Source organism: Alosa pseudoharengus, unplaced genomic scaffold (genome assembly GCF_046254945.1).
Source record: "Alosa pseudoharengus isolate Yale_2024_CS ecotype anadromous, Long Island Sound unplaced genomic scaffold, YU_APseudo_1.1 YU_APseudo_1.1_scf_2, whole genome shotgun sequence".
Taxonomy (NCBI): Eukaryota; Metazoa; Chordata; class Actinopteri; order Clupeiformes; family Clupeidae; genus Alosa; species Alosa pseudoharengus.
The window spans coordinates 2747253-2774302 of record NW_027468663.1 but is presented as its reverse complement, the minus strand read 5'-3'; the positions used below and the strand labels follow the sequence as shown (position 1 = coordinate 2774302).

Sequence of the window (27050 nt, the reverse complement as noted above, 5' to 3'; positions counted from 1 at the left end):
GGTTTGGTGCCTTGCTCAAGGGCACTCAAAAAAAAGCTCACCGAAAAAGAAGAAGGGTTCACTGGCCTGTGAACCCTTTTTTTTTGGCAGTTTGCAAACGGAGTGCATTACCACCACCATCTGCTGGACTTAAGTGTAATGGCAAGTGTATCCTTTAGCCTCGTTCTGGCCGCTGGGTGAATAAGGCGAATTAACCACTGACTGCAACTTCAATGGAACCTCTCCTCTGTGTCTCTCTCCATTGAACTGGATAGCTGGATAGCTGTCTATCAACATCCATTAAACGATCTACCTATGCACATCTATTAATTCACTATTACATAATTTAGCTATTTAAACTACTCAACTATTGAACTGTTCAGCCATTCCAACTGTCAGTTGTCATCAACTATGACTCCCGCCAACTGTTTTCTCTGCCTAAAACTGTTTCAAAATAAAAGTTCTCACTACAATAATTCCCTATGAAATAATATTAACAATTGACTAGTTGCACGAAAGGCTCTCATGAGCTCATTTATTTCCTGTGGAGCCAGGTGTGTTTGAACATGCCGCTATTCTGAATGTAATTAGTGTCTAGGCCTATACTAATTACATTCAGAATACCATACATAAGTGCCACACATATATATTGTTTTTTTTCCAGCAGAGTCTAGGCTATCCAGATCTGCCAATGCCATCATTTCATGTATTAGTAGGCTACTAGCATTGATTTAATTTTTTTAATTAACAAAGTAAAGGCAAAAAAGGTGTTTCTTTGTCGAACAAATTGGGATGCAATGTGAGCCTTGAATTGGATGCCATGCAGGAATTTGCTAGGATCTCAAAACCGGATTATGAACATTCTTTGCCATAGACAAACACACAATAGTTATTATAAACATGCTTTGCCACAAAAGGATTATAAACATTTGCCACAAAAACAGACAAAAACGTGAGGTAAATCGAGCTATATGAAGTTATTATTTTGCAGTCACTTCGTCTGTTTTCATAAGCCAGAAGGATCGTACATAGGCTTACTTGGTACCAATGGATAGCCCTGTGTCTCCTCTTTCATCTGATATGCTTGCCATATGCGTTCACGGGTTCGCGAGTAATTCAAACGAGAGTAGGCTAATGGGTGCGCAGGTGAACGCAGAGAAGTAGGCCTACTGTAAATATGTTTGCATAGCTTAGCCTAAGATGTTTTATTTGTCCCCCATAGGCCTACTGTTAAGGGACGAATGAAACAATACGCACGTGTAGCCTAGTACTTCTCCTAAATAATTCTTGAACTGTTTTGTTCAGAGCTGTAGCCTAAATGCAACTGTATTGGACAGAGGACAGATGTAGGTTGCTACAAAATATGCCTATCAGTGTTTTACGATTTCTTTGTAAATTAGGTTTAACAAGTGTTTCATTCGACCCGATTCTACCCCGTTCATGGTTTACGTCTAGGTAGGCTACGTAAAGTTTTAGAAACCTTCTTTAGAAACGGCACACACGCGGGAAGAGGGGTAGGCCTAACTGCTGTGGCGATGGCTATTTTGGAAGGAGGCTGCAACGAAAATGGAACGTCATCTACTTGTCATCATGTAGAACCACAGAGGAAAAAATAGTGTCATCTGGCCTCCGCGGGAGATTGGGGGATATTTCACTACCTAGGCTACGGTATTCGACAGTTTCAGTGGATTTACCTACGGTTGTTTCATTTGGATCAAATTTAGGCCTAACCTATAGGCTATCCCACCAAGGCAAGGAAACTTTCTATTTTACACTTTTTTTCCCCAAACTAAATGCTTGATACATAGGATAGCCTAGGCCTACTTCACAATTGTAGCCTATATGATTTGTCCGTGAACTAAAATAGAAAAGGTCAGTAGCCTAGTCTTGACGCACAGTTCTGACTTTCTGATTCCTTAGGACAGACTAACTTGCCCTATGCCTATTCCAAATGTGTTTAATGTGCAGAATTCTTGAGATGCGCAATAATCTGGACCACAATTAAGCATTTCTATCGATTAGTCTTGAGCAAATCGAAGTGCATGCCATGTAACCTGTGGTGCCCTAACAAATAGACTGTTAGACGAAGGGCAAAGAATTCCTAGTTTCAAATGGAATATTACATCCCAGTCTCTAGTTAATTAGGCATGTTGTAGGCTAAGAAAAGTTCTATTGGTTTATTTGTCTATTGTTCCTGTGTGAGTCCGTCTGTCTCCGCCTCTACAAATGGCAATGGGAGTGAGATGGGGTCTGACAGCTGAAGTTATTTTTGGTGGTGGCAGCTTAGGGGAGTGAGGTGACAACGACGGCAAATGTCAACCGTTTCAAAGGCACATAGATTGCTAACTTGGTTATAGGGGAATGCATTTTTACACAGTTGCTGTAACACAGTTGTTTTGAGCACACTTTGGAAATTGTTCATTAAGTGTGATATTTTGTTGGCCTAATTTCAACAGGCTATTAGTGATACCAGTATTATCTGTGTTGGAGATTAAGGGTAGCCTAAACTGGAAGGAATCTATAGGCTTTATGAAAGAAAAATAACAATTTCCAATAAGTGGATGACTTTTCTAGTAACTTTACTAGACTTTACTACTAGCTTAACTGTTGCCTGTATTTCAGGTTTTAAATTGAATAGGCTATGTTAGAATTTTGGGTGTCTCCATGATATTTAAGAGAATCATCTTTGGGTTAGCCTACTGTAACCTACAGTATATTGGTCAGAACAGAAGACCAGGTTTTAAGTACTTCCACTGTAGCATTCAAAATAAATTAAGTTATTTTTTCAAAACAGTTAACTCAATTTTAAAGAATTTTCCTAAATCATTTTAGTTATAAAATTAAGTAATATCAACCAAACTGAAATTTGATTATTTTTATTTGATACATAAGGATGTAAGGATACACTGACTCAACTCACAATTCGGTACGATTCCCGATTTTACGTTCACGATTGATTTTCTCACAGTTTTTTTTTTTTACAGAATAGGCTGCAGACAAATTATGACTGAAAAATATTCCTTTATTTATATAAACTGTAAGGAACACAAGGTCTGAAATCATCACCTTGTCCAAGTTAAATGTGCAATCAGGGATTTGGCATGAAGTCGCTTTTGTGCAAAAAAAATTCTAAAAAGTAAAAAAGAAAATTCCATTTTAACCAAGGACCAAACAAAACACACCAGAGAGGTAGCTCACCCCTACCTTCAGTATTTCCTTAGAAATTCCATGCATAGTTTAGTTTTTGTTTGGGGGACAGGCTACCCCACTTTGTTTGTTTCCAGTTTTCGAAGCCTGGGAAGCCTAATTTTACAGTGTACTCACGGAATGGGCAGCTAGCGGTCATGAGGAAATTATTTCTGAATGTGGCAAAAAATGTTAGCCTATGGGCTTGAAATCGTGTAAAATCCCTGACTGCAACTTTAATGCATATTCTGTTTTATCTGGCGCCCTGATGAGGTTGTTTTCAGTTAGGATAGTTATGTGACATTGAACAAGTGAAATCAAAAGCAGAATACTCCCTATTCTGTTTTTTTAAAATTGCATCATGATTATTTGTTTTTATCTCAACAGGTTGTAATCTTCACGCATTTCTATCGATTTTTAGCTGATTCACAGTGCATATACGTCCTTATCAGAGGCGGACAGAGTACACAGCTTCATTACTTGAGTAAAAGTACAGATACCCTTTGCTAAATTTTACTCAAGTACAAGTAAAAGTACAACAGTCAGATGTCTACTTAAGTAAAAGTACTGAAGTACTTGTTTTTAAAAGTACTTGAGTATCAAGAGTACAAGAGTAACCTACATTTTCTAAATATTGCATTACTACTGCCACAGTGCTTACATTTATGTACAGAAACGTCCTACATGGAGTTATGAAAAATTTTAATGTTAACACCTTGGAGAATGTAAAATGAATTGGAAGTAAAATCAAGTCATTTTCATCTTTTTACCATGTTGCCAGGGATGGGCAGTATTTCTAATACATGTATTTAAAATATGTATTTCAAATACAAATACTATTTTGTAATTGAAACACTTGAAGCGAAAACTATCATTAACTTGTTCAGAAAATTGAAATAGTCTGGTGAGGTGGAGCCACAGGTTGGCACATTCCCGGGATGGACCTGCTGTGTCTTCATCCATTGTTTTGTCCATGGTTTCGTCTCTTATCTAAATCTGACCATGGAGTTGACTTTGGCGGAAAGCTGAAGGTGATTGCTGATTGGCTGTCCCAATCAGTGGCGCCTGCACAATCCAATCACGTTTGAGAGGGAAACAACAAATTAAGGGTTTCCGAGATTTTTCTTTTTTCCTTTTTTTTAGAAGTAGTAACGGGTACTCACGGTTATGGATAGAAATGTAGTGGAGTAAAGAGTACAATATTTGCCTCTCAAATGTACTTGAGTAAAGTCATGAGTACTCCCCAAAAATGATACTCGAGTAAAGTACAGATCCCTCAAAATTGTACTCAAGTACTGTACTCAAGTAAATGTACTCCGTTACTGTCCGGCTCTGGTCCTTATTTATACATAATTGACTTGATCAAAGCAAACCAACTACAGTTTGATTGATATAACCTGGAATGTGCAATAAAAAGGCACAATTTTTGAGTATTTGTGAAAAAAGAACTCTTCAAATTTAGTAAAAATGAAAATGAACTCTTCAAATGTAGTAAATGTTATTGTGCATGGCTTTTGCCTTTAGTAGAAAAAATAAAGATAGAATTAAACCTTTGCAAATTAAACTGTAAATGAGTGATATACTAATGTTGGTAAAAATGTGGGCAGCTGTGCAAAAAATGTGTATTTGAAAGTACAATATTACAATAGTTTCTAAGAATTGTCAGGATAGTGTTTCTAAGAAATTTCAGGACCCTAAGATATGCATATGCCTGTATTATTTGTTAGCAACAGAAGAGTCATGTTATGTTGTACATTGCATGCACAGTACTTATCATTCTTTGCCTCTGTTGCAGGATTTTGTGATGGACCAGAATCTGTTTGGTGGGGTTCCCAGATTCATAACACGGCCCAAGGCGTTTTCTGTGTGTGTGGGTAGGGATGCCTCATTGAGTTGCACCATTGTGGGCAGTCCTGTCCCAATTGTCACATGGGAGAAAGAGAAACTGCAACTCTCTGCTGGTGGCCGTTTCAAAACAGTGGAGGATGGTGATGTCTATCGCTTGACCATCTATGATCTGACTTTGGAAGACAGTGGGCAGTACATGTGCCGTGCCAAAAACAATGTTGGGGAAGCCTATGCTGCTGTGAGCCTTAGGGTGGGCCTGCCAGAGCAGCTGGTGGATCGGGCACCTGTGTTTATGGTGAAGCCTATGTCTGCACGAGTTGGCCTGGGAGGCGATGTCACCTTCTACTGCCGGGTGGCAGCTCACCCTGATCCTAACTTTGAGTGGGAGAAGGACGGCCGTTATATTGGTGAGACAAACCGTATCAAAATCACCTCTGACAGTGAAGGCAGCTCCTTGCGGATCCAAAGTGTGCGCAGCCTTGACAGTGGCACCTATACCTGTCGTGCTCAAAACACAGTAGGTCGGTCTCATGCAGCTGCCACTCTTGTAGTGGACCTCCAGGATGCCTATCAGATTGTTAATGCAGACAAAAGCACATCCCTTTTGTCACACCTCCAGAAACGAAAGGAGGAGATGAGAAAAGATATCTCCTTTCATCGAACCACAGAAAGCACTTCATCCTCTCTCTCTAGCTCTAAGATCACTGACGGACGAGACAATGATCAACGTGCCTCCGACTTTGCTTATAATTTGCCAAAAGGTGTCTTTACTCGCACATGTATGGTGACTGAGGGGAAGCATGCAAAACTCAGCTGTTTTGTCACAGGTCATCCCAAGCCCCACATTGTTTGGAGGAAGGATGGTACAAACATCACTGAAGGCAGACGACAAGTAATGTATGAGGATCATGCAGAGAACTTTATCCTCAAGATTTTATACTGTAAACAGAGTGACAATGGCTTGTACACCTGCAATGCCTCAAATATGGCTGGACAGACATACAGTGCTGTGTTGGTGATTGTTAAAGGTAAGGATAATCTTGATTTATTTCTATGGATTTGGATGTACCTTTTTGTTCTTTTCTGTGTCCATCCTGGTAGATACAGTTCATCAATTTGGTATTTTAGTTCATATATTCAAAGACAGACTTCAGTGAGGAGTATACAGTGGTGTGAAAAAGTGTCACACCTAAATGTTTTAGATCATCAAACAAATTGAAAGTTAACAAAAGTAAACACAAAATGCAGTTATTAAATTAAGGTTTTTATTATTAAGGGGAAAAAAATCAAAACCTACATTGCCCTGTATGAAAAAGTGTTAACCCCCCCCCCCCTTCCCCCTTCTGTCACACCTGTTCTCAATCAAGAAATCACTTAAATAGGACCTGCATGACAAAGTGAAGTAGACCAAAAGATCCTCAAAACATAGACATCATGCCGAGATCCAAAGAAATTCAGGAACAAATGAGAAAGAAAGTAATTGAGATCTGTCAGTCTGGAAAAGGTTATAAAGCCATTTCTAAAGCTTTGAGACTTCAGCGGACCACAGTGAGAGCCATTATCCGCAAAAACATGGAACAGTGGTGAACCTTCCCAGGAGTGGCCGGCCGACTCATCCAAAGGATCACTAAAGACCCCACAACAACATCCAAAGAACTGCAGGCCTCACTTGCCTCAGTTAAGCTCAGTGTTCATGACTCCTCCATAAGAAAGAGACTGGGCAAAAATGGCATGGTTCCATAAGTTCCAAGACCACTGCCATCTGTTTGTGACCTCAAACTGAAGCGAACTTAGGTTCTGCAGGACAGTGATCCAAAACACACCAGCAAGTCCACCTCTGAATGGCTGAAGAAAAACAAAATGAAGACTTTGGAGTGGCTTAGTCAAAGTCTTGACCTGAATCCTATTGAGATGCTGTGCATTACCTTAAAAAAGCAGTTCATGTTCGAAAACCCTCCAATCCGGCTGAACTACAACAATTCTGCAAAGATGAGTGGGCCAGAATTCCTCCACAGCGCTGTAAAAGACTCAATGCAAGTTATCACAAATGCTTGATTGCAGGTGTTGCTGCTAAGGGTGGCCCAACCAGTTATTAGGTTTAGGGGGCAATCACTTTTTCACGCAGGGCCATGTAGGTTTGGATTTTGTTTTCCCTTAATAATAACAACCTTCATTTTAAAAACTGCATTTTGTGTTTACTTGTGTTATCTTTGACAAATATTTAAATTTGTTTGTTCTGAAACATTTAAGTGTGACAAACATTCACAAAAATTCATTGAGCGCTTCAATGAAAGTGGATGTGTGTCTCTTAACTTGAATCATGCTCTACATGGTATAGAGCTGGCACAACAGTGGAGGGGGTGGTATCAAGTTTCATCTATTTTCTGCTTCTGATGAGTAGTTTGCAGTTTCTCTGATAACACAATCTGCCATCTGATGCCAGTGCTTTGGTCAGGTGGAGTGGTGAAGAGCTTTCATTCACCCTGTATTATTCATTTTCACTATTTCATGCAGGGTTAGAGTTCCACTTTCTTTGGCTGTATGAAGAAGTATATTTGTTGAAATGATTGTGAAGATATTTGGCTTTTATGAAATGTTGTTGTATATGGAGCAGGCTTGTGCAAAATTCCAGAATTGAATTGAAACTGGCTCTTAAATTCCAATTAAATTCTTGAATTTCACTTGCATTTCAATTGAGGTAGCAAACAGGAAGCAGAATTGCAATTTGAATTGTGCACAACCCTGATATGGAGTGCCATATTTCCAGCTCTTTTGGCCCTCTGTACCCACACTACAAAGGGCCAAAAGAGGCAAAGGTCAGAGTATTCCACATTTCTGATTGATACTGCAGTCTTTTCTAGCATTAAGGCAGATTTCAGCAAGGCCCTGTGAAATTAAAACAGTTGATAAGTCATCTTTCGGAGTGTTTTGAATACAGCAGAACGTTTTTAATGTAATATTTTGAACTAGTAAAAACGGCTTTCACAAAGACGGTGAATTGCTTCATTATAGTGTTTCAATTATGATAGAATTGAAATGAGAAAAAAAAAGGAAAATTGCGTTGACCAGGTGGGGAAATATAGGACATCGTATAACACAATTATGTACATAGACATAGTTGGCATGGCGACTTGATGTTAGGCAGTTACCCAGTTTTTGTTGGGACATCCTCAGAAAGGAGTCCATGTACAAAGTTTGTTTTCATATTGACACAGTTGACATATCAAAGCATAGTTGAGAAGTGACTACTTCTGCCATTTTTTTTTCTTACATAGAAGTCATTGTCACGGAGTCTCACAGTTTGAATATAGCTCAGATCAGATTATAATTTTCAGGAGTGAGAGTAGCAATAACAGTTATATCAGGGGAACGTCACAAATTCCCCCTCACTGAATGACATAACACAAGAAATGTTCCATGCCAGCTGATGTGATGCCAACATAATTTACAGGCTGCAAAATTCAAATTAGCGGAAATTTGGTTGAAGGAAGGGTTTGGATTTGGAAAGCAGGCTATTTCCGAATACTGTTTCCATGCATTGTTTGTTGTATCAGAACAGTTCCCATATGCTTTTAAATGTTGAAATACCTACATGTATTTGAATTGAATAGATAGTGAAGGAATTTAATGAAGTACTTCCTATTAAATATATACCTTTTTGACTTCCTGGTGTCAGTTACCTGACATTGCAATACAGTATTCCGAATTGTGTTTTGTACACATTTCTCCATGGCTTAATCAGTTTCTCTCTGTTTTGTGTCAATCTGACCTTTGGCAGAACCTAAAGTCCCCTTCAAGAGGAAGCTGCAGGATGTGGAGGTACAGGAAAAGGCCACAGCAATGCTTTTCTGTGAGGTGCCTGTAGCAGCCTCTCAAGCCAACTGGTTCATGGAGGAGACGCGCTTGGAAGAGAGTGGCAAATACCGGATGGAAGAGAAGGGGACATTGCGTCGCCTCACCATCCACAATGTCACAACCAATGATGATGCTGTTTACATCTGCGAAATGTCAGAGGGGAGTCGCACTGTTGCTGAGCTCACTGTTCTGGGTAACTGACACAGAATCAGACATTCTGCTTTTACACTTTTAAAACCTACGTCTATATGTGTAAAAGAAACACAACATAAATCATAAAAATGACATATTGCCTAATATGGCAAATGCACAGCATAGCGGTAGCGTGGGCTCAATACCCATAGGGTCTTAGGCTTGAGTCTGACCTGAGGTTATTTCTCAAAACCCCCAGCAAGTCTCCCTATCTTTCACTCACTCATTTCCTTTCTTCTCTTCACAGTTCTTTCTATTAAAGAGTAAAAGGTCCATATAAAAGTATTCTTAATTGTTGATTACAAATATATACCTAGAAATGCAATGGTTGCTTGGGTGTTGCTATGCCAAATAAAGCAGTTGTTCTGCTGGTTGCTAGGGTAATCATGTTGGTTGTTATGGTGGTTGCTAGGTTGACAGGGTTTAATAGATGTTGATAGACAGATAGTTTAATGCATATTTATAGACAAATAGTTTAATGTTGGTTGCTAGAGTAAGCTGTGAAGGTTCCTAGGTAGTAAGGAAGGTATGGATGGAGAGAAAGTTGGTGCCTTCATTCAAAAACTGTTGTGTAGGTCTTGCTAGGTATTTTTCTTGTGGTTGCTGTTTGGTAGTTACTGTGGTTGGGAAACATTGAAAAACATTAACAGTGGGCAATATAAGTTGCCTATACAATGTATGCTGCTCTATCACCTCAAGGGACATTTTAATTGCAGCATATGCTAGGATAGAAAGATGAATATAATGATATAGACGAAGGATGAGTAGGCAATTGATAAATTAGGTTATTTGAATGGTAGGTCTAGGCAACAAAGCAAATGCTGTTCTTGTTGGTTCTGTAAATGGTAGGCCTTTGTATGTAGACTAAAGCAGATCTTGTTATGTTCTAACTGAAACGTTATAATAGATTATTATATTCATTTTCTAAAAAGGCAGATAAAGCAGTGTTGGGAGGTAGTCTAAAACACATTAGGCTTTCTTAGTAATAAATAAACTTTCCAAATGATAATAAAGTTATGGTAACACACCAGCATGAAGCTCTTGAACAGTCCAAATGGGCAACTAGGCCTAGTTTATTTTATAGCCTACAGTTTTAGAACCGAAGATAATTGATTGAGCATCGATATAGTTCACTGGATGATACTGAAGTCATGCATATATGGTTGTTTTTTCTGCAACTTATGATGAGCATGAGGGATCACAGCATGAGAATTTGTGTAGGCTATTATTTGTGAACAAATTAACTTTTTTCAAAGTGGTTAAATCTTCAGTGGTCATTTATGCAGACTCATGTAGCCTAAATTAGATGTAGGCCTATATAATTGCATTATATTATCCTGACTGTAGAAGAAGAGCGTTTACTGTGGTTATCGAGGGTGCCCAGTACAAACAAACATTGCAGTTTGACTAGGCTACGTTATGTTGGCAGAACGATTATGTAGCCTAGGCCTATGTTTTTCAATCTGGTGAAATATTCAATGGTCATTTATGTAGGCATGTGCAGCCTGAATTAGACTGATATCATTCAATAGCATTTATCCCTGCTGTAACTTTAGATGAAGCATGATATGAGTTTCACAATAGTGTTAACAGTAAATGTTTAAATTAGTGTTAACAGTAAATGTTTAAATATTAGACATGCAGAATGATTGTGATTTTATGCGCAGATATCCGCTATGACACCAGTCTAAACTTTATTTATCTAGCGACAGTTACAGTTACAGCTAACTTATCTAGGTCTCTCATGAGATGGTTAACGTTATTGTCATCCAAGTAGCAAGTATGCCTTGCTTGATAACGTTTTTGTTTTAGTCGGAAATCATTCGGTTTGCCACACTTTGTGCCTACTGTATGTGTCAGATGTGGACTATTAGTAGCAGAAGAAAGTTTGGAACAGTCTGACTTGTTTGTAGCTTACATAGCCTATTATGGAGATGGATATAGCCAGACAGATGGTGAGTAATGGTATTCCTACTTAGCAGCCCGTCTTTGGTTTTAGACCGAAAAAGGGCCGTTGAGACACAGGTGCAAAAGCATTGTGATGTCATTAGTTTAAAGGTGCCATGTATAAGAATTGAGGTACTAGCATGCTAAATTACTAGCCACAGCCCGACAGGTGTCATAATACCAGTTTCGGCCATGGGAGGCGGTATGCGGGCAACATAACCGCCAGCCAAACTGCATGACACAAATAACTCGCACGGCTTGTGGGCGTACTTGAACCAAAGAGTACCCAGATAGCAAACATACACTGGGACGGAACTGGGCCACACCTACCTCAACGTCCAGCACGGATCTGCATAATGGACCTGATCCGGCGTCCAAACGCACATCGGTCCAAAATTGGTCTGGATCCGTTTGACGGATCTGGTACCAATAAGGGCTAAGACTGGCCCAGTTCCGTATGGTAGTCTGTGTTACTGACGTTCCAGATCTGCTTATCATATGCAATATGGGTCCGCTTATTGTGTGTGGTACGGACCCGTTTATCAGACATCAGCTGGCTTTATTTGACATGTGAAATGTGATTGGTAATTAGGCCTAATTATCCTGAAAAATCTTTTTGCTACACATTTGCTAACAGGTTCGTTATAGGTTCACCCAGGCTAAAGTTCGTAACGTTTTCCCAACAGCTCAACTGATAAACATAAGCTAGGCTACAAACAAGAGGGGGGTAAAAAAAACTTTACACATAAGTGTCTAATTATTTTTTTATTCAACAATCTGGCTGTAGAAGTGCAATCCCAGACAAAGTTTAAGTCGTGTTAATTCCACTGTTCCCATCGATATTCAGGCTGTCTTCCTCAGTCATCTCCATGGTCAATCTGAAACAACACAAAATAAACATTAGCCATTTATTCCTTTTTGAAAATAGGTAGGCCCTAGTCACAATTACACTCGTTTTTTATCATCAGTGATCCTGTTAGCGTTATCAATGTTTTTTCCAAAATAGTTATTGTGATGGCTAAGGTAGTAGGCTAGCCCATATTGAACCTTAAAGTTATCAATCGCTCGGTTGCTTGTTGTTGTCTCTGAATAAAACAGAGATAAAAAGCAGATAACCTACCTTGAAAAGTTGGGCTGTCCTAGTCCAACCCCAGGCTGGCAAATCATGTCAAAAGATTGATAGTGAGCAAACCAAAGATCCTTGATTAACGTTACTGCTTGGACTTCTGCATGCGTGGAAAGAATATGGGGTTGTCTCATAGCACTGTTAGATCTGACACAAACAACAATTGACTACTTTTACCACTGCTAGGTAATAATAAAAATAATGAAACGAACATATGATCAATATTGAGCCAACTATATCTTCTTTTCCAGCCTTACTGTAGAAATGAAGTGGCCATGGGAACATAGTGCACCCCCATGGTTTCTAAATTTGTGCCATTCCAAAATACCTTTTTTTTTCTTTAGCAGCCAGTTGACAATGAAGTAGGGAAAGGACAGTCAATTTAGCAGAATCAGCACCTTAATTAATATCATTACCACCTGGGTCTGCTGTGAAAAAATGGTCCTTCGGTTCATATCCGTATCACAGGTTTGGGCTTTGGGTTTTGTATTTTAAAAGCATCTCCTGACTTCCAGTTGAGTTGCGGAAATTGGACCTGGGACAAATCTGTAAACCGGTGATAAAACAGCATTGCTAGCAGAGCTGAAACCTGTATCAGGAGCAGACCTAGCCCACAGTCAAATACCGTATGTCTGCTACAGGCGGATCTAAAGGCTTTTATGCGGATCCGGCCCAAAGGAAATTGCTATCTGGGTATACACCTGTCAGGCTGTGGCTAGTAATTTAGCATGCTAATTCAGGTTGATATCTCTGCAGCACTATACAGTGTCCTTTTTTTAATGACATCATCGCCCTTATTTCTTCTCATTCTTTTGATGCTTGTAGCTAATTTTTTTGGATATTTTTACCTCAATTCTTACACATGGCACCTTTAAACTCACAAACGTTCGACCCATTGATTTACAATGGGGACATTTTATCACATTTATCACATTTAGCAAATATCTTAAAAAGTATAAAGTTGTCAAACATTAAAGTTACATAGCGCAGGTGTCCTTTGGCTGGTCAGAAGAAGAAGAATTATAAGAAGCCCAGCGATAACAGTACAGTGCATTTCATGCACTGTAATTGTATAGCCTATACATTGTTACAACATGCAGTGCATGTACAAGATTGTCCCAACTGCTTATTGTTCTTGCATTTGATTTTCAGGTAACATCACAAAGAAACTCCCACGCAGGACAGTTGTCCCTGTGAGCGACACAGTAATATTCTGTGTAGAGCTTGAAAAACCTTGTGAAGGCTCTTACTGGACAAGAAATGGCGTTAAGCTGCTTGAAGATACACGCATCAGCATTGCACATAGTACACGGCAATACACTTTAACCATACGTGACTGCACTGCTGAAGACTCAGGAGAAGTAGCTTTCGTCGCAGGGGATTGCAAGACCTCAACTCATTTCACTGTTACTGGTGAGGCTACTTAAATACATATGTACATGTACATACACATTTACATTTAGCAGACGCTTACCAAGTGACTTACATAGGTGAGGCACCATTGAGAGCATCTTGACTGGTACCATAATCGCATGGTATGGGAACTGCTCTCAATACAATAGAAAAGCACTTCAGAGAGTTGTGCGTACAGCACAGACCATATGCGGCTGTGACCTACCCTCCATACTGGAGTTATTTGAGGGAAGATGCATTAGGAAGGCAAAAAAAATCTTGAATGATCCTAGTCATCCCAACCATGAACTATTTGAGCTATTACCATCTGGCAAACGATATAGAAGCTTGAAAGCTCGTACCACCAGACTCCGAAGTAGTTTCTTTCACCAAGCAGTTAGATTGCTGAACTCATGCTGAAGACAACAAGGCACTTTTTTCTCTTCCCTCTCCTTTTTTTTTTCTACAAACACACACACACACCCTCCCTTTCATTTATTTATTTTTTGAGGAGAAAAAACACAACAAATTTTACTCCATTATAAACCTATAAAGAGATGTAATAAAATAAATCTTGAATCTTGAATCTTGAATCATATCTCAATTATATTACAAAGGCCATTCTCCCCAGAGCAACTCGGGGCTAAGTACCTTGCTTAATGGCGCAACGGTGGAAGTCGGGAATTAAACCCACAACTTTTCAGGCTACTTTGCCTAGCTCCTTACGCTTTACCACCGCCTCATACATATGAAACTAAATGACAAGTGGCATACTGTGTGAAAGCAATATGAATATAACTAGTAACAAATGTCACCTTTCATGTTCTTCATTTTGGCCTTCTAGCACCAAGAAAGCACCCACCAGATCCCCCAATTGACCCTGTGGTACGGAACAAGACTGATTCATCCATCACTCTGTGCTGGTCACCTCCAGAGAGTGATCGTCCGGTGCCAATAAAAGGATACTTTATCGAAAGAAGAAAACTGGGAGCTCACACATGGCTGAGGTGCAACACTACAAGCACAGTGCCCTACACCCACTACACGGTCAACAACATTACAGAAGAAGGCAGCTATGAGTTCCGTATCTCTGCTGTAAATGACTTTGGCCGAAGCTCCTGCCTTGAGGTTCCTGGAACGTTCTTCCTTGGTGAGAGAGTAAATATTAACACATACAGTACACAATATACAGGAATATTCAACCCCCATGAAATTGATCACCAATTTGCTATGATAGAGCTTGTGCACTGAGAGGTGTTTGCAACAGCAAAGAGTATTTGAATACACTAATGAGCGCATCTGTGTTACACAAAGCTGTGTTAAAACACAGATAAACATGAGCACCCATTGATTTTAGCCTCCCGCCCACTTTCTGCCTACTTCTCAGCATGCTCTGTATGAGGAGGTGAGGAGGTCAACTTCAAGTCCATGGCAGGACAGTCAGCCTGCCTTTGTGTGCAGTTGTTGTTGTATTCCACCTCTTTAGCCATCTCTTTATTCTGCATCATTCTAGATTTTGTTGTTTAGGTTTTTCTCTGACACCTACAGTATTCTATTGATCTGTTGTTGCAATAATTTAGGTTATACCAGTTATGTTAACATGTTTCTCATTACCTGCTTGACATCTTTTGTCCTATACAGAACCGACAGCGAACATAACAAAAGGCCTAGTGAATGCCAGTGCAACCTCTGGTGAGGAGGTTACGTTGACAATCGAGCTCTCTGCGGTCTGCTCAGGCTCCTGGAAGCTAAATAATACTCTTCTACGCAGTGGCTCTGACTACCTTATCACACGTTCAAAGACCATTCACACGCTTCTCATCCGTAAGGCCACTTTTGAGCTGAATGGGGCTGAAGTGAAGTTTGTTGGTGCTGGCTCAGAGAGTATTTGCACACTTAGTGTGAAAGGTAAGGAAGACAGAAAAAAAACTTTTTTTTTCTGAGTGTCATTCAAATGAGTTGACAGTCAGTTTTGGAAAGTCCTGTTGTACTGACTCTCCCATTCCCAAAAATATGTATGGTCTTTTAGGTTTTGTATTGGAATTTATATTTATTCAATAATCTGTTTAGTTAGTGACTAAAATTGTCACATGGTGTGACATGAAAGTTATTGTGTAAAATTATAATGGGGTATAATTTTCTTATGTGAGTCAATTTACCATTTATCATTACTTCATGAAAATCTAGCATTTCCTTGTGAAAATGTATTACACAAAGTACACAAAGTAAGGCATCTGTCCTCAATCTTTCAATAAACTTCATATTCATTTTGACATACCTTGATATAAGAAAAAAAGAAGAAAAAAGAAAGAAAATGCTTGTAACATTTGATGACCCCGTTTCCCATCTGTTCCATTGAGATTTTTCTGATTTAGAATAGGGCTGTCAAGTGATCTAAATTAATCTCATTCGTCCATTTTTGCTATGAACATATCTTAAAAATAATTTTTGCAGATGAGTGAATCAACGAAGAGCCAACATTATAGACGTTAAAGTTCAACGTCTCTCTCTTTTATTATAATTTTCCCTTTGGCGCAAGCATCAGCGTAGTGCCTGGTGTCAGATTTTTAGCATGATAAATGCAAATGACTGAAGTTTCCACTCACTGTCAATAACATGTGCCCCCATGATTGGTCCTTTTTTTGGCCATTCAAACATGTTGTAGATTTTTATTCACATAATTACTAGGTTGTTGCCTTTTCTATCGTGTGGGTGGCAGTTCAGGATAAGAAATAGAGCAGTTCAAGTGGTTGAGTAGATTAAACGAAACAGTAGGAAAAACGAGTCTTAAATGGCGTACTTATGCCCTGTGTGCACTGTGTGCTTACTGACAGAGTGTGTGAATTTTAATAGAATAGTGTCATCTCATATTGAACACCAACTCCGTGCACTTAACAGAAATGACGATTGCAACATTTAAATATAACTTCATTGGTTTCCTCTATTCGACAATGACCTGGTGGTACAGTGTCAAAACATGAACAGTTTATGTTATAACTTAATTGTACCTCTGAAAAGTGTGTTTTCCACTGCTGCTGCTTCAGCTTTCTCAACCGCGATTACCACAAGTAACGTGCCGTTGGAATTGTCAGTGTGAACACCCTCACACACTCAAATTAGGTATTGTAAGTGCAGAAGTACGCCATTTGAGACATTGAAAGAAAAGCAGCATAGCCTACAGGTGCGAACGGAAATGTAATGATTTAGTAAGGGAGTTCGTCGGTTAGCTAGTTAGTCGGTCATAGGGTAGGTAGGTAGGCTAAGCAAACATAGGCTGCGTTAGCAAAGTTAAGTTTGACAAGGCTAACAACATGCAAAGTGGTGGTGGGTCATTGGGTTTTAAAAATTGGCTGGCAGGCCACACACAAAAAATAATATATATACAGGATAACGTTTTGTATCATTTAAATTAAGTAATTTTGTTGTAGAAAATAAATTTCTTAAGAAATACTGTTAATTTGATGCTGTTCAATTCATTTATAAATGGTGCACTGTCACTTTAAGACTCTTTGCCAGCTCCACTCAAATATAGTCTATGGCTAGTGCTGTGCCTATGGCTGTGCCCTCTCACAGTTTATAAATGGTCAGTAGTGGGAACTACTGTTGCCATCGCGATTTCCTTTTAAAGTTTCTTATAAAAAGGAGATATCAATTATCAACAATGACAAGCCAGCTGGAACCCGTCGCGCTCTCTCCGTCTTATCACGCTCAAATGCATTCCCAATTAGATCTGCTGCAATGGAGATACTATGTATCTCGATGTAACAAGCTGTTTTGACTTTGACATTGTAAACGTTCTCTAAGAAGAGTGTAAAGCAGTTTGCAGTAGCCTAAAGTTAATCACAACGTCGTCTATGATAACCTAATTAAATACCGGGCAGGCTGGATTAAAGTGCGTGGCTGGCCGGATCTATGATAAACTAATAAATGCTCGGCTGGCCAGATTAAAGTGTGTGGCGGGCCGCATTTGGCCCGCGGGCAGTAGTTTGGACACCCCTGGTTTAGAACATGCCCCCATAAGGTAGCTTGTAAGCACTTTGGCTGCTTTAGCCACTAGCCAGCTAACTCGCGTTAGACAGCACCGATTTTTTTCAAGTTTTTTCTGACCAACAGTGTTCCGTGAACATGATCAACAGAGCTCTGTGTTAAAATTGTCCGGATTTCTCCTTTAACTCTGACAATGCCATGCCCTGGCATTTCCTCCAATCCTAATCATTTTGCCACAGCATATCCAAATGATTCATAAATCCCCACCCGCACATAGTCAAAAGCGATTCCTTAGTTTTCTAGGTGAAAACTGGTCTGTTTGGATTTACCTGACTGAGAACATCAGTGGTGAATCCTCAACCATGACAATGCCTGTTTAATTCGTTCATTATAGGTTTTGTAACAAATAATATACTGTATTAAAAAGCTGATTTTCATGGGAGGAAGCTTCACAATGAAAAATAGAGAGAACAAGGGGAAAGTACATTTTATTTTTATTTGATTTTTTTTTTAGCTCCACAAGCCCGCTTCACAAGAAAGTCCACTGAGACAGAAGTTTTTGGCTTCACAGCATACACATCGGCAAAGCTGCAGACTGAAGTGTCAGATCCAAATGTCCAGGTTTGTGATGTGTGAAATGGGAACACCATTACCTTGTGAATTCTGTAACTTTTCAAAATGTAAAATGCTATTTTGTACATCCACAGGTCATATGGATGAAGGAGGGCAAGGAGATTAAGGCAGCGAAAAAGTATGAGTGCCTGTCCACTGACCTGATGCGTGTTCTTGTGATACACAAAATCACACATGAAGACACTGGCATATATGAGTGTATTTGTGATGGAGATAGAATGTTCTTCCAGGTTGCTCTTAAAGGTACAAGGTCATTTTTCTTTTGTTTGGCATTAGCTTCTTTATAGTTTGGGCTTTTATGCCTTTAATTTGACAGGAGTGTGAAAGGAAGTAAGTGGGAGAGAGAGATTGGGAAATGACCCTGGTCCCTGTGGGCATGTTCAACTGAATGTGGTATGGGTGCTGTTGCCTGTTTTGCCACAGTGCCCCCTGTTTGACATTAGCTTTTGGGTATATACACAATAATATAGCACAGCTGAGCCTATAGCTTGACCACAAAAATGGCTGGTGGAAAAGGCTTATGCATTCAACAATGAACAAGTGAAAACACAATGGTGAGAGTCAAGAGACTGAATAGGTATGGCTGTTATAAATGAATTTCTGGGGAACAAATTTACAGTGCAACCAATGGGATAATAACATTAGAGTAACAAGAGTAAAAGTTGATTAACAAATTGAAATGTAAGATTTATGGAAGTTCATTAACAATGTTTAGTGATCCAAAGTTTGGGGGGCATTTTTGACAAGGGTAGATAAAAAAAATGTTTATTTGGAATTTGGTGACAAGTACAATTATTGCAGATCGGTTTCTGGAGGTGCTGGTTAATAACTCAAACTTGTGACCTTCATGATATAATCCCTAGGTGCTTGATTTACTTTTTTCCCCCTATAAACAATAACAAGAGCTCAGCAGAACATTGGTCTGCTACAATCAGGGCCGTAGTCACCATAGACTTTGGGTCTTTCAAAGGGAACTTTGAAGCAATTCCATATTGTAGCCTATTTTCTCACAATGATAGCGAAAGTGAAAAAGCAAAAGTGTCCTTTTATTTGAATTTGTGCGTGCCTGTGTCATTCATTTCTTTCACATGTATTACAACATAAATAATGCATTCATATGCTAGTAGTAATGTCAGAAATTAACCGGTTTATAAACATCTTAGAAATGGTTGTTCCATCTTACATGTTACATTTAGATGCGCGCTCAATCGCGCATCCATGCAGGCAAAACGTAGCACTCAAATGTGGCGACGGCACAAAAGTTGAAAAAACTTTTACAATGGCGGTGATAGCCTACAGTTAATGTGAATCGCGGACAATAACCAAAGAAAGGAATTTCCACCTCCATTAACCAAATAAAGGCTGTGTTTCTACATGTTAACACAAAACGTAATTTCTGTCAGAAACCAGCCTATAATGCATAGGGTAACTTGAGGTGTCAGACAGAAGAGGGACCTGACTTAGTAGGCTAGCCTATCTTGAATCCCATCCCTTTCAAACTACCTTAAAATTGTGTGATTAGCTGCCAGAATAATAAAATAAAAATACAAAATATGATTGGGCTATAGGTCCAAACCTATGAGTAAGCATTCAGTGTAATAAAGAGGTTATCAAAGATACGCTAGTTTGTATTTTCTTTTAAAATATACATTTTGGACAAATGGAGTCATACCACAGGTCTATATCCAGGGATGGATTATTGAATGGACCTACTGGGCCCTGAAGCCTAAGACTGTGTGAAGTTGCTTCTCCGCCCTTCTCTTCTATTTCCACAAAACTCAAGTCATCTTAATTATAAAGGGTCATTTTTTTTTAAGTCTTCCGGGAAAGTAGGCTATGCCCCCGGGCGCCCCTATCTTAACAGGGGAGGGTTTTTTTTGCATCTATGCCCAGAGGTTCATAATCCATCCGTGCCTATGTCCGTCAAAAGTTTGGTATATCCTAATTGACTGACTTAACTAATGACTTGTTTGTGTTTGTGAATATTTTTGCATGGCAGGAAATGTGAATTGAAATTCTGTTATTGAAATTCACACCGCACAACAGATTTGGTCCCCCCCAATGTTGACATCATGGCTACGGTCTTGGCTACAATCATAAAGATTAATGGCGACAGACATTTTAGACACAATCAATCAAGCACAAATAGCTCTAGCTCCTAACACACACTGTGGAGAAGGTTGCATGTTGTTGATTGTAAAATATTTTCATTTCTGTTGTTTTTTTTTATTATTTTTTTTTTTAGATGAACCGGGCAGGTTTGTAAACAAGTCTAAGAGTGAAGGAGCTGCCATGAAACTCAGTGGTGATGTGGAGCTCAGCTGTGAGGTATCCACTAATGACACAGCTGTGATTTGGAAGAAAGAGCAGAAAGAACTAAAGGAAGACCAGAGGACATCAATGTTTTCCCAAGGAACAAAGCGGAAGCTCGTCATTAAGAATGCTAAGTCCAGTGATGAGGGACACTACTCATGTGAAACAGCAGAGGACAAGGTGACATTCCAGGTCAACATTAAAGGTGAGATGTGAATACAAAACCACATCACAAAACCACAACAAGCCATTTAATTAAATACGGAGTGACATGCCATATACCTTTAGTAAGATATTTATTAAATAACCTTTCCGGACTATAAGTCGTTCCGGAGTATAAGTCGCATCAGTCAAAAAATGTCTCATGAAGAGGAACAAAACATATATAAGTCACACCGGACTATAAGTCGTATTTAGAAATTTATTTCACAAAATCCAAGACTAAGATCAGACAGACTATATACTGGACACATAGATGCCAAAAAGATTGAGAATTCTACCAGAAATCTTAATGAAGGAGTGAATGGCGGCAAGCTGAGGCGAACTGGGCGATAAGGAAGGCGGCCAAGGGCCCAACGGTAATTGTAAAGCAATTTACAAAAGATTCACTGAACAAAAATGCTGATGTGGTACATGAAAATTTAGCTAAAAATGTGGAGAATGCAATCAAGCATTTTGGGCGATGAGGGACAAGCCGGCAGCAGAGCAAATGCTCGGCTGGCTACCTCCGAGAGAGCGAGAGAGAAAAAAAAGTAGCACGTTTAAAATCACATTTTCAGTTGCGTGTCCCAAGTCCCGACAAAAGCCTGTCGAAACGCTAAAATGTCCTGATTTACACCAACCACTGTTAAAGTGTGGTATTATAGACCGGTTTCAGTTCCCTAACAGCCGTCGTTAAGGACAAACTCTGAGGACAAGCAAACCCAGAGCTGTATAGCAAGACATTGAAAGAAAGACGCAAGGTGCTTGAAAATGGTTAACTTTTGGCAGAGGAAAGCAGACTGAATTTCCCGTTTGCAGTACAGGAGACATCTAACTTTTTTGTGATGTGTCAGTTCAAAGCTAAAAATGTTTAAAACGCCAATAAAGTAGGCTATTGCTCTGTCTTCAAATAGGCCTAGCACTGAGTATTAATAGGCTAGACTAGACATTTGGATACTGTTATGACCTAGGGGTAAGGCCACAACAAAAGAGGGAGTTGAGAGGTTGGTTCTTTAACTATAATATGGATTTATTAACCAAACTAACCAAATAACAAACAAACAGTGTGAGGTGGGTCAAAGTCAGTCATCAGTAATGCATGGATGTTGTGTGTTTGTAATGTGTCTGAGTGCAGTGTTGCATGTCCAAAACCCAAAGTAAGAATGACCCTCCTAAGGGGAGAGGCAGCCGCCCTTTTAACTGGAAACACCTGCCCTCAGGTGCAGCTCATCATCTCGTTAGCTCTTGAAGCACCTGAAGGCAACCAAAGAAAACGAGTAGAGGGCCTAGTGGCCCGTCACAGTGCATGCATTGAAGTTACGCCACACATGTTATCTTCATGGGCAGCCGTGGCCTACTGGTTAGCGCTTCGGACTTCGGAGGGTTGCCGGTTCGAACCCCGACCAGTAGGCACGGCTGAAGTGCCCTTGAGCAAGGCATCTAACCCCTCACTGCTCCCCGAGCGCCGCTGTTGTTGCAGGCAGCTCACTGCGCTGGGATTAGTGTGTGCTGAATGTGTTTCACTAATTCACGGATTGGGATAACTGCAGAGACCAAATTTCCCTCACGGGATCAAAAGAGTATATATATACTTATACTTCATGCTCAAGAGGAAAAACTGAAATTATATGTAGGCTAAGTAAAATAGGGTAGTAACGTTAATGTGTTTTATCATATTTCTCAGCATATCATTTCTATAAGAGACTTGATCCATGATTACGGAGGCTAACGTTAGCCTACATTTCACACAAATGACAAGATGCAGGGTAGCCTACAGTTAAAGTTCACACTCCATTTGAGTAGATTGTTTTAAGAAAGTAGACATGGGCTTGCAAGTAACGTTATTGCATAGTATTAGCCTGGCGGGCCATCCTATATCATTGAAATGTATAGTCTGGAATCGAATCATTCACCTGCTTAATCCAAGGGGCGGGCAGAGAATTGTCTTTCAAACCTCCTAAGCATGCAATAGGCCAGCGCTACGACCATATCCGTATCCGGTCGGCAAAACGGCAAATACATCCTTCTTCGAAAGGAATGACTTAAGTGCATTGTGTTGCTCTACTTTCAAAGAAAAGCACAAGTCCAACTCCTCCAAAGTTGACGCCAACGCCGATTCAAACAACCGCTCTTCGTTCACCATAGCCACCTTCCTTGTTGTTCACCGTCGCAGGATGTCGTTATCCTGTTAAGCCCGCCTTAAGACTCTCTAACGAAATAGAGCGCTGTGATTGGAGAACATCCACGGTGTTAAGCCAATAGACATTCCTATGGTTCGATACTAGACGTACAGGCTGAGCAAATTAATTTGCCGCCGCTAGGGTGCGTCTAGATTTCTAGGCTAGCATAGTATAGCAATAAGGTTGCAGACTTGCTTAGCTAATCCGTCATGTATCTATATGCTAACGTTACTTTCCTGTCAGTTAACTTCCAGCACAATGCATTTTGTGCATTGTATTTCAGTCAATCGTTCAATGCGTGGCCAGCGGCATAGGCTACTTTATCAAAGTAATTATCCCCTGACCTCTGGGAGAAATGACTGCCCACCCCTGTCATTATGTAGCCTTTGAGTAGGTAATGTAAATCTAAACTAATGTTTGTGCAGTCTAAGCCTAACCAACCTTCACAGTGACTGGCCAAATGTTTAGCCTACCTTTCGTAAATCGTAAATATACCCAAAAAATAGACCCAAATATACCCTATTCAGTATTTTTCTCATATGGGAATAGGGAAAAAAAATTACCTTCACATATCACCATGAAAATGCCTGAGTTGATTACTTACATCAAGACAAACAAAAAATGTTTTACAAGTTTTTTGAAATTGTTTGTTAACATGGGCAAACATGTCCCCAGTATAATGTTATTGTCGGGCCCACACAAGGACGTCCTTAGGACGTCTTTGAAATGCGAATGTCATTCGAGGGACCTGACGGTGACGTCCCCAGAAAGTCCGGCACCGGACGGCCCTCAATAACCAAAGGATAACTCCGGCTCCGGACATCAATAACGTCAACGGAACGTCCACTAGAGAACATGACGTTGGGGACCAATTGGGGACGTTGTGAATGTCCACATAAGGTCCGGGGGACGTCCCGTGTTTGTCGGGGTGTTTACCATCAGGCAACTTAACAACAAGAGACAATTTCTTCTGTGTGTGTATTCACACCAAGTTGACCTACCATAACTTCCCAACTCTGCACAGTATCCCATTAACTGCATGACAGTAGGCTATTTACAATATTTTCTGTAAAGTAAAGTTTTTAAAAACATTATCAAAATCAACTTAATGCACACACAACTTTTGTTTGAGAAGGAGAGAGAACAACACACGGACGCAGCAATTACAGAAGTTGTAGGTTAGGCTACTTGCTTTCTTTTACTATCTATGGTTGCTGGTTATCAGTACACAATAAGCTGATTTAAGCTAATTCACTAACTCAACACTTCAAGGCCATCATGGATATAAAACGTTTTTTTCAGATGGGCAAGAACAAGGTAGGCAAAATTGGGGTGCTTGTCAAAACGTTAGCGTTACAGCTGGAATAATGCTTAGACTGATGATAAAGCATGCACAATGTTTAAAGCCATACACAGCGATACATTGGAACAAAATGAAAGATACTAGCCTTTATAGTGCTGTAAAAAGTTGTCCAAATGAATAGGTGTTATTAGGCGTTGTTGTTGTAAAGATATTGCATGTGGTTGTTGTACTATAGGCTACTTTTTAGGTGACCAATGCACGAACGAAACCGGGAAATGGACAAATATTATCAACACTTTGAATGTTTCGTTGCGAGCATGAGGGTGTCTGTAAATGGGTGTGCATAGCATTCATTCCTGCAGGCGCCCCTGTGGCCATGCATGCACCCTTAAAATAGCATCTGAATAACGTGCCACTGACTTTAGACTAGGTTTTTTCTGGTCTCTGGCGGAATTGTTTTCTGAAACTGCAAAACAGCACCGGGAACGTTTGCGCCGGAACGCGGCTCCTCTTTTCGCTGAACTGTCCCCGGGAGCGCAAGTTCATTCCCTAATTTACCGACGTGTGTCGGTGGAGGGAAAAGTCTACTGTGCGTCAGATGCAAAATAGGAATGACACAAGCGCCGATATACAAAGTCAATTGCGCATGAGTGCAAGATAGGGCCCAGAGTGTGTGGTGACCAAGTTTTTTATAGTTTATTTCCCCTTGCCAGCACCTCGGAGGGTGTGCATTCTTATTGTTATTTATATGATATATATCTTATACCACCTTTAATGCTTGCACAGTGACATCGATTTTGAAAATGGAATTATAGGAGGAGTGTAAAATGAGAACATTGTTTGTGTACACACTCCTGAGGAAAGCAGACTATGGTTTTAGTCAAGTGCAGTCTGATTCTGGTGTGGCGACGTTGGCAATGACTTTTTACAGGACCTCTACTTAAATGTGTATTATATTTTGCAAGCAGAAATGTTGATGTTCCCTTGGGCATATTCCATGTTTCTTTAGACATATTTATCAACAAGGACTTTGCTCAGAGGGAGGTTAAAACTACCACCTTCGAGAAAGCCACTCTGAGCTGTGAGGTATATGATTGTCAGACAGAAGTGAAATGGTACAGGGATGGCAATCTGTTGAGCTCCAGTAAAGCCATCCATATCAAAATGACAGGCAAGACTCGTCAGCTGGTGTTGGACTGTGTGGAGAAAAAGGATGCTGGAGAGTACACCTGTGAAGCTGGACATGAAAAGATGATCTTTAAGATTCTAGTATCAGGTAGAGAATTGGAAATTATTAGCTATTTTTTCACAGTTGTTGATGAACGAATTATGTTTGTTTTGAAGCATTGTGAGACAGAAATCCATCCTTTCCAGTCTATCAGTCTTGTCTTTTCATAACATTTTCCATCTGTTATGTCCTCTTCGTGGCTCACACACTCTGCCCACCCCAAACCCAAACCAATAAGTTAATGCTCGCAGTTGTCACAGAGTCACAGTGTGTGTTTTCTGAGTGTATAAACCCAACAGTCTTTAGTCTACAGTCAACAGTCTTTGGTTTGTTCTGTTCCTTGTTTCATCTTAAATTGTATGTGGTGTTTTTTGTCAAAGACGTTCACAATTCATTCTCAATCGTAAACTCATGTGGATTCATATCAACAGTGATTATGATATTAATGAATAATCTGCCACTTTCCTTCAGAATCTCAAAGGGATACATTCATCAAAAAAGAGTCTATTCAGAGGGAAGTTAAAGCTACAATATCTGAGAAGGCAACTCTAAGCTGTGAAGTGGCCAACTCAAAGACCGAAGTCAAATGGTACAAGGATGGTCATCAGTTGAGCTCAAGTAAAACCGTCCACATGGAGATGAAGGGTAAAACGTGTCAGTTGGTGTTGGACAGTGTGGAGAAGATGGATGCTGGGGAGTACATCTGTGAGGCTGGGAAAGAGAAACTAGTGTTCAAGATTCACGTAGCAGGTATGAAAAATGCTGCTTAAAATATAGCTTATATCATTAAAATACTTGCATTATTGTATGATTGCAAAAGTTTGGTGAATCTCACTCATTTAATTTAACTTTTTTTATTTAATGACTAAAGTAAAGCACAGTAAATTACTCCGGTTTAAATTTATGTTTAAATGTTACTTTAAACAAGTTTGTGCTCTTGTTTTTGTTGCTATCAGTGGGCAGTAGGAAGTCTTTTCATTAATGCAATATGATGAGAATGCACGTCATTAATGCAATATGATGAGGATGCACTTAAAACATGAGTTGCCGTCTCAGTAGGTCACTGGTCTCTGCAACCTTGTTTATCACCCCATCAGCGTCCAAGGACATCAGAATGTTATTCTTTGGTGACATAAGCATAAATGCTTTCAAGTGCTCTTGGGTCAATCTGTTCAACAAACGTCTGGGTGGAAAAGCTCCTGTTGCAGGCCACTTGAGTGGTTGATAACGTCAACAGAAATGTGTAGGCCAGTCCAATGACATGGTATGCATCTGTCAACAGATTGTATTGTGCCAGGACAAGATACACATAAATGGCAGATTGTATACATACAGACATTCTTATTAACCAGCTCTGGCCCTTCCCACATCATATGTGTCTTCATTACCACTGCCTTCAGATGCATCATCCGCCTCATCTTCTGTGTATGTCCTCACCTTGTATTCTTCCAGAGGGGACAGTTTCAGTCTTTTCCACGGTCTGGCAAGGCTTAACAGCTCAGCCTGCAAAGTGCCAGCAGGTTTTGCTGAGGTTTTGCATCGCTGATCGAATGAAACCCTTTTCCCTTATCTCTGGGAAGTTTTTTGGGTCAAGGCAGGCAAAATCGGTGCAGAGTTTTCCACTTGCAGCAAAGCGCTGGTGAATACTCTCCATCACAGTGTCACAGCAAGTGGTTCATC

General features: G+C 39.9%; 1 protein-coding gene and 1 long non-coding RNA gene across 2 annotated transcripts in view; one reads left to right on the top strand and one right to left on the bottom strand.

Annotated features, from left to right (window-relative positions):
- Nucleotides 1-1608: 1608 nt before the first annotated feature.
- Nucleotides 1609-27050, top strand: part of obscnb (obscurin, cytoskeletal calmodulin and titin-interacting RhoGEF b) — a 190823-nt gene continuing 165381 nt past the window's right edge. Inside the window, exons 1-11 of the mRNA XM_076293385.1 lie at nucleotides 1609-1730; nucleotides 4961-6041; nucleotides 8792-9061; nucleotides 13286-13546; nucleotides 14370-14675; nucleotides 15167-15433; nucleotides 18027-18133; nucleotides 18220-18388; nucleotides 20391-20663; nucleotides 25152-25418; nucleotides 25842-26120. Of these exons, the coding sequence (XP_076149500.1) occupies nucleotides 4970-6041; nucleotides 8792-9061; nucleotides 13286-13546; nucleotides 14370-14675; nucleotides 15167-15433; nucleotides 18027-18133; nucleotides 18220-18388; nucleotides 20391-20663; nucleotides 25152-25418; nucleotides 25842-26120 (3271 nt within the window). The 5' untranslated portion in view covers nucleotides 1609-1730; nucleotides 4961-4969. The remainder of the gene's footprint in view (nucleotides 1731-4960; nucleotides 6042-8791; nucleotides 9062-13285; nucleotides 13547-14369; nucleotides 14676-15166; nucleotides 15434-18026; nucleotides 18134-18219; nucleotides 18389-20390; nucleotides 20664-25151; nucleotides 25419-25841; nucleotides 26121-27050) is intronic.
- LOC143134967 (uncharacterized) lies at nucleotides 11798-12218 on the bottom strand. Its single transcript, XR_012988744.1, has 2 exons — nucleotides 12128-12218; nucleotides 11798-11885 (listed from the first exon to the last, which is right to left on the bottom strand). It is a non-coding gene; the product is annotated as an uncharacterized LOC143134967 (long non-coding RNA).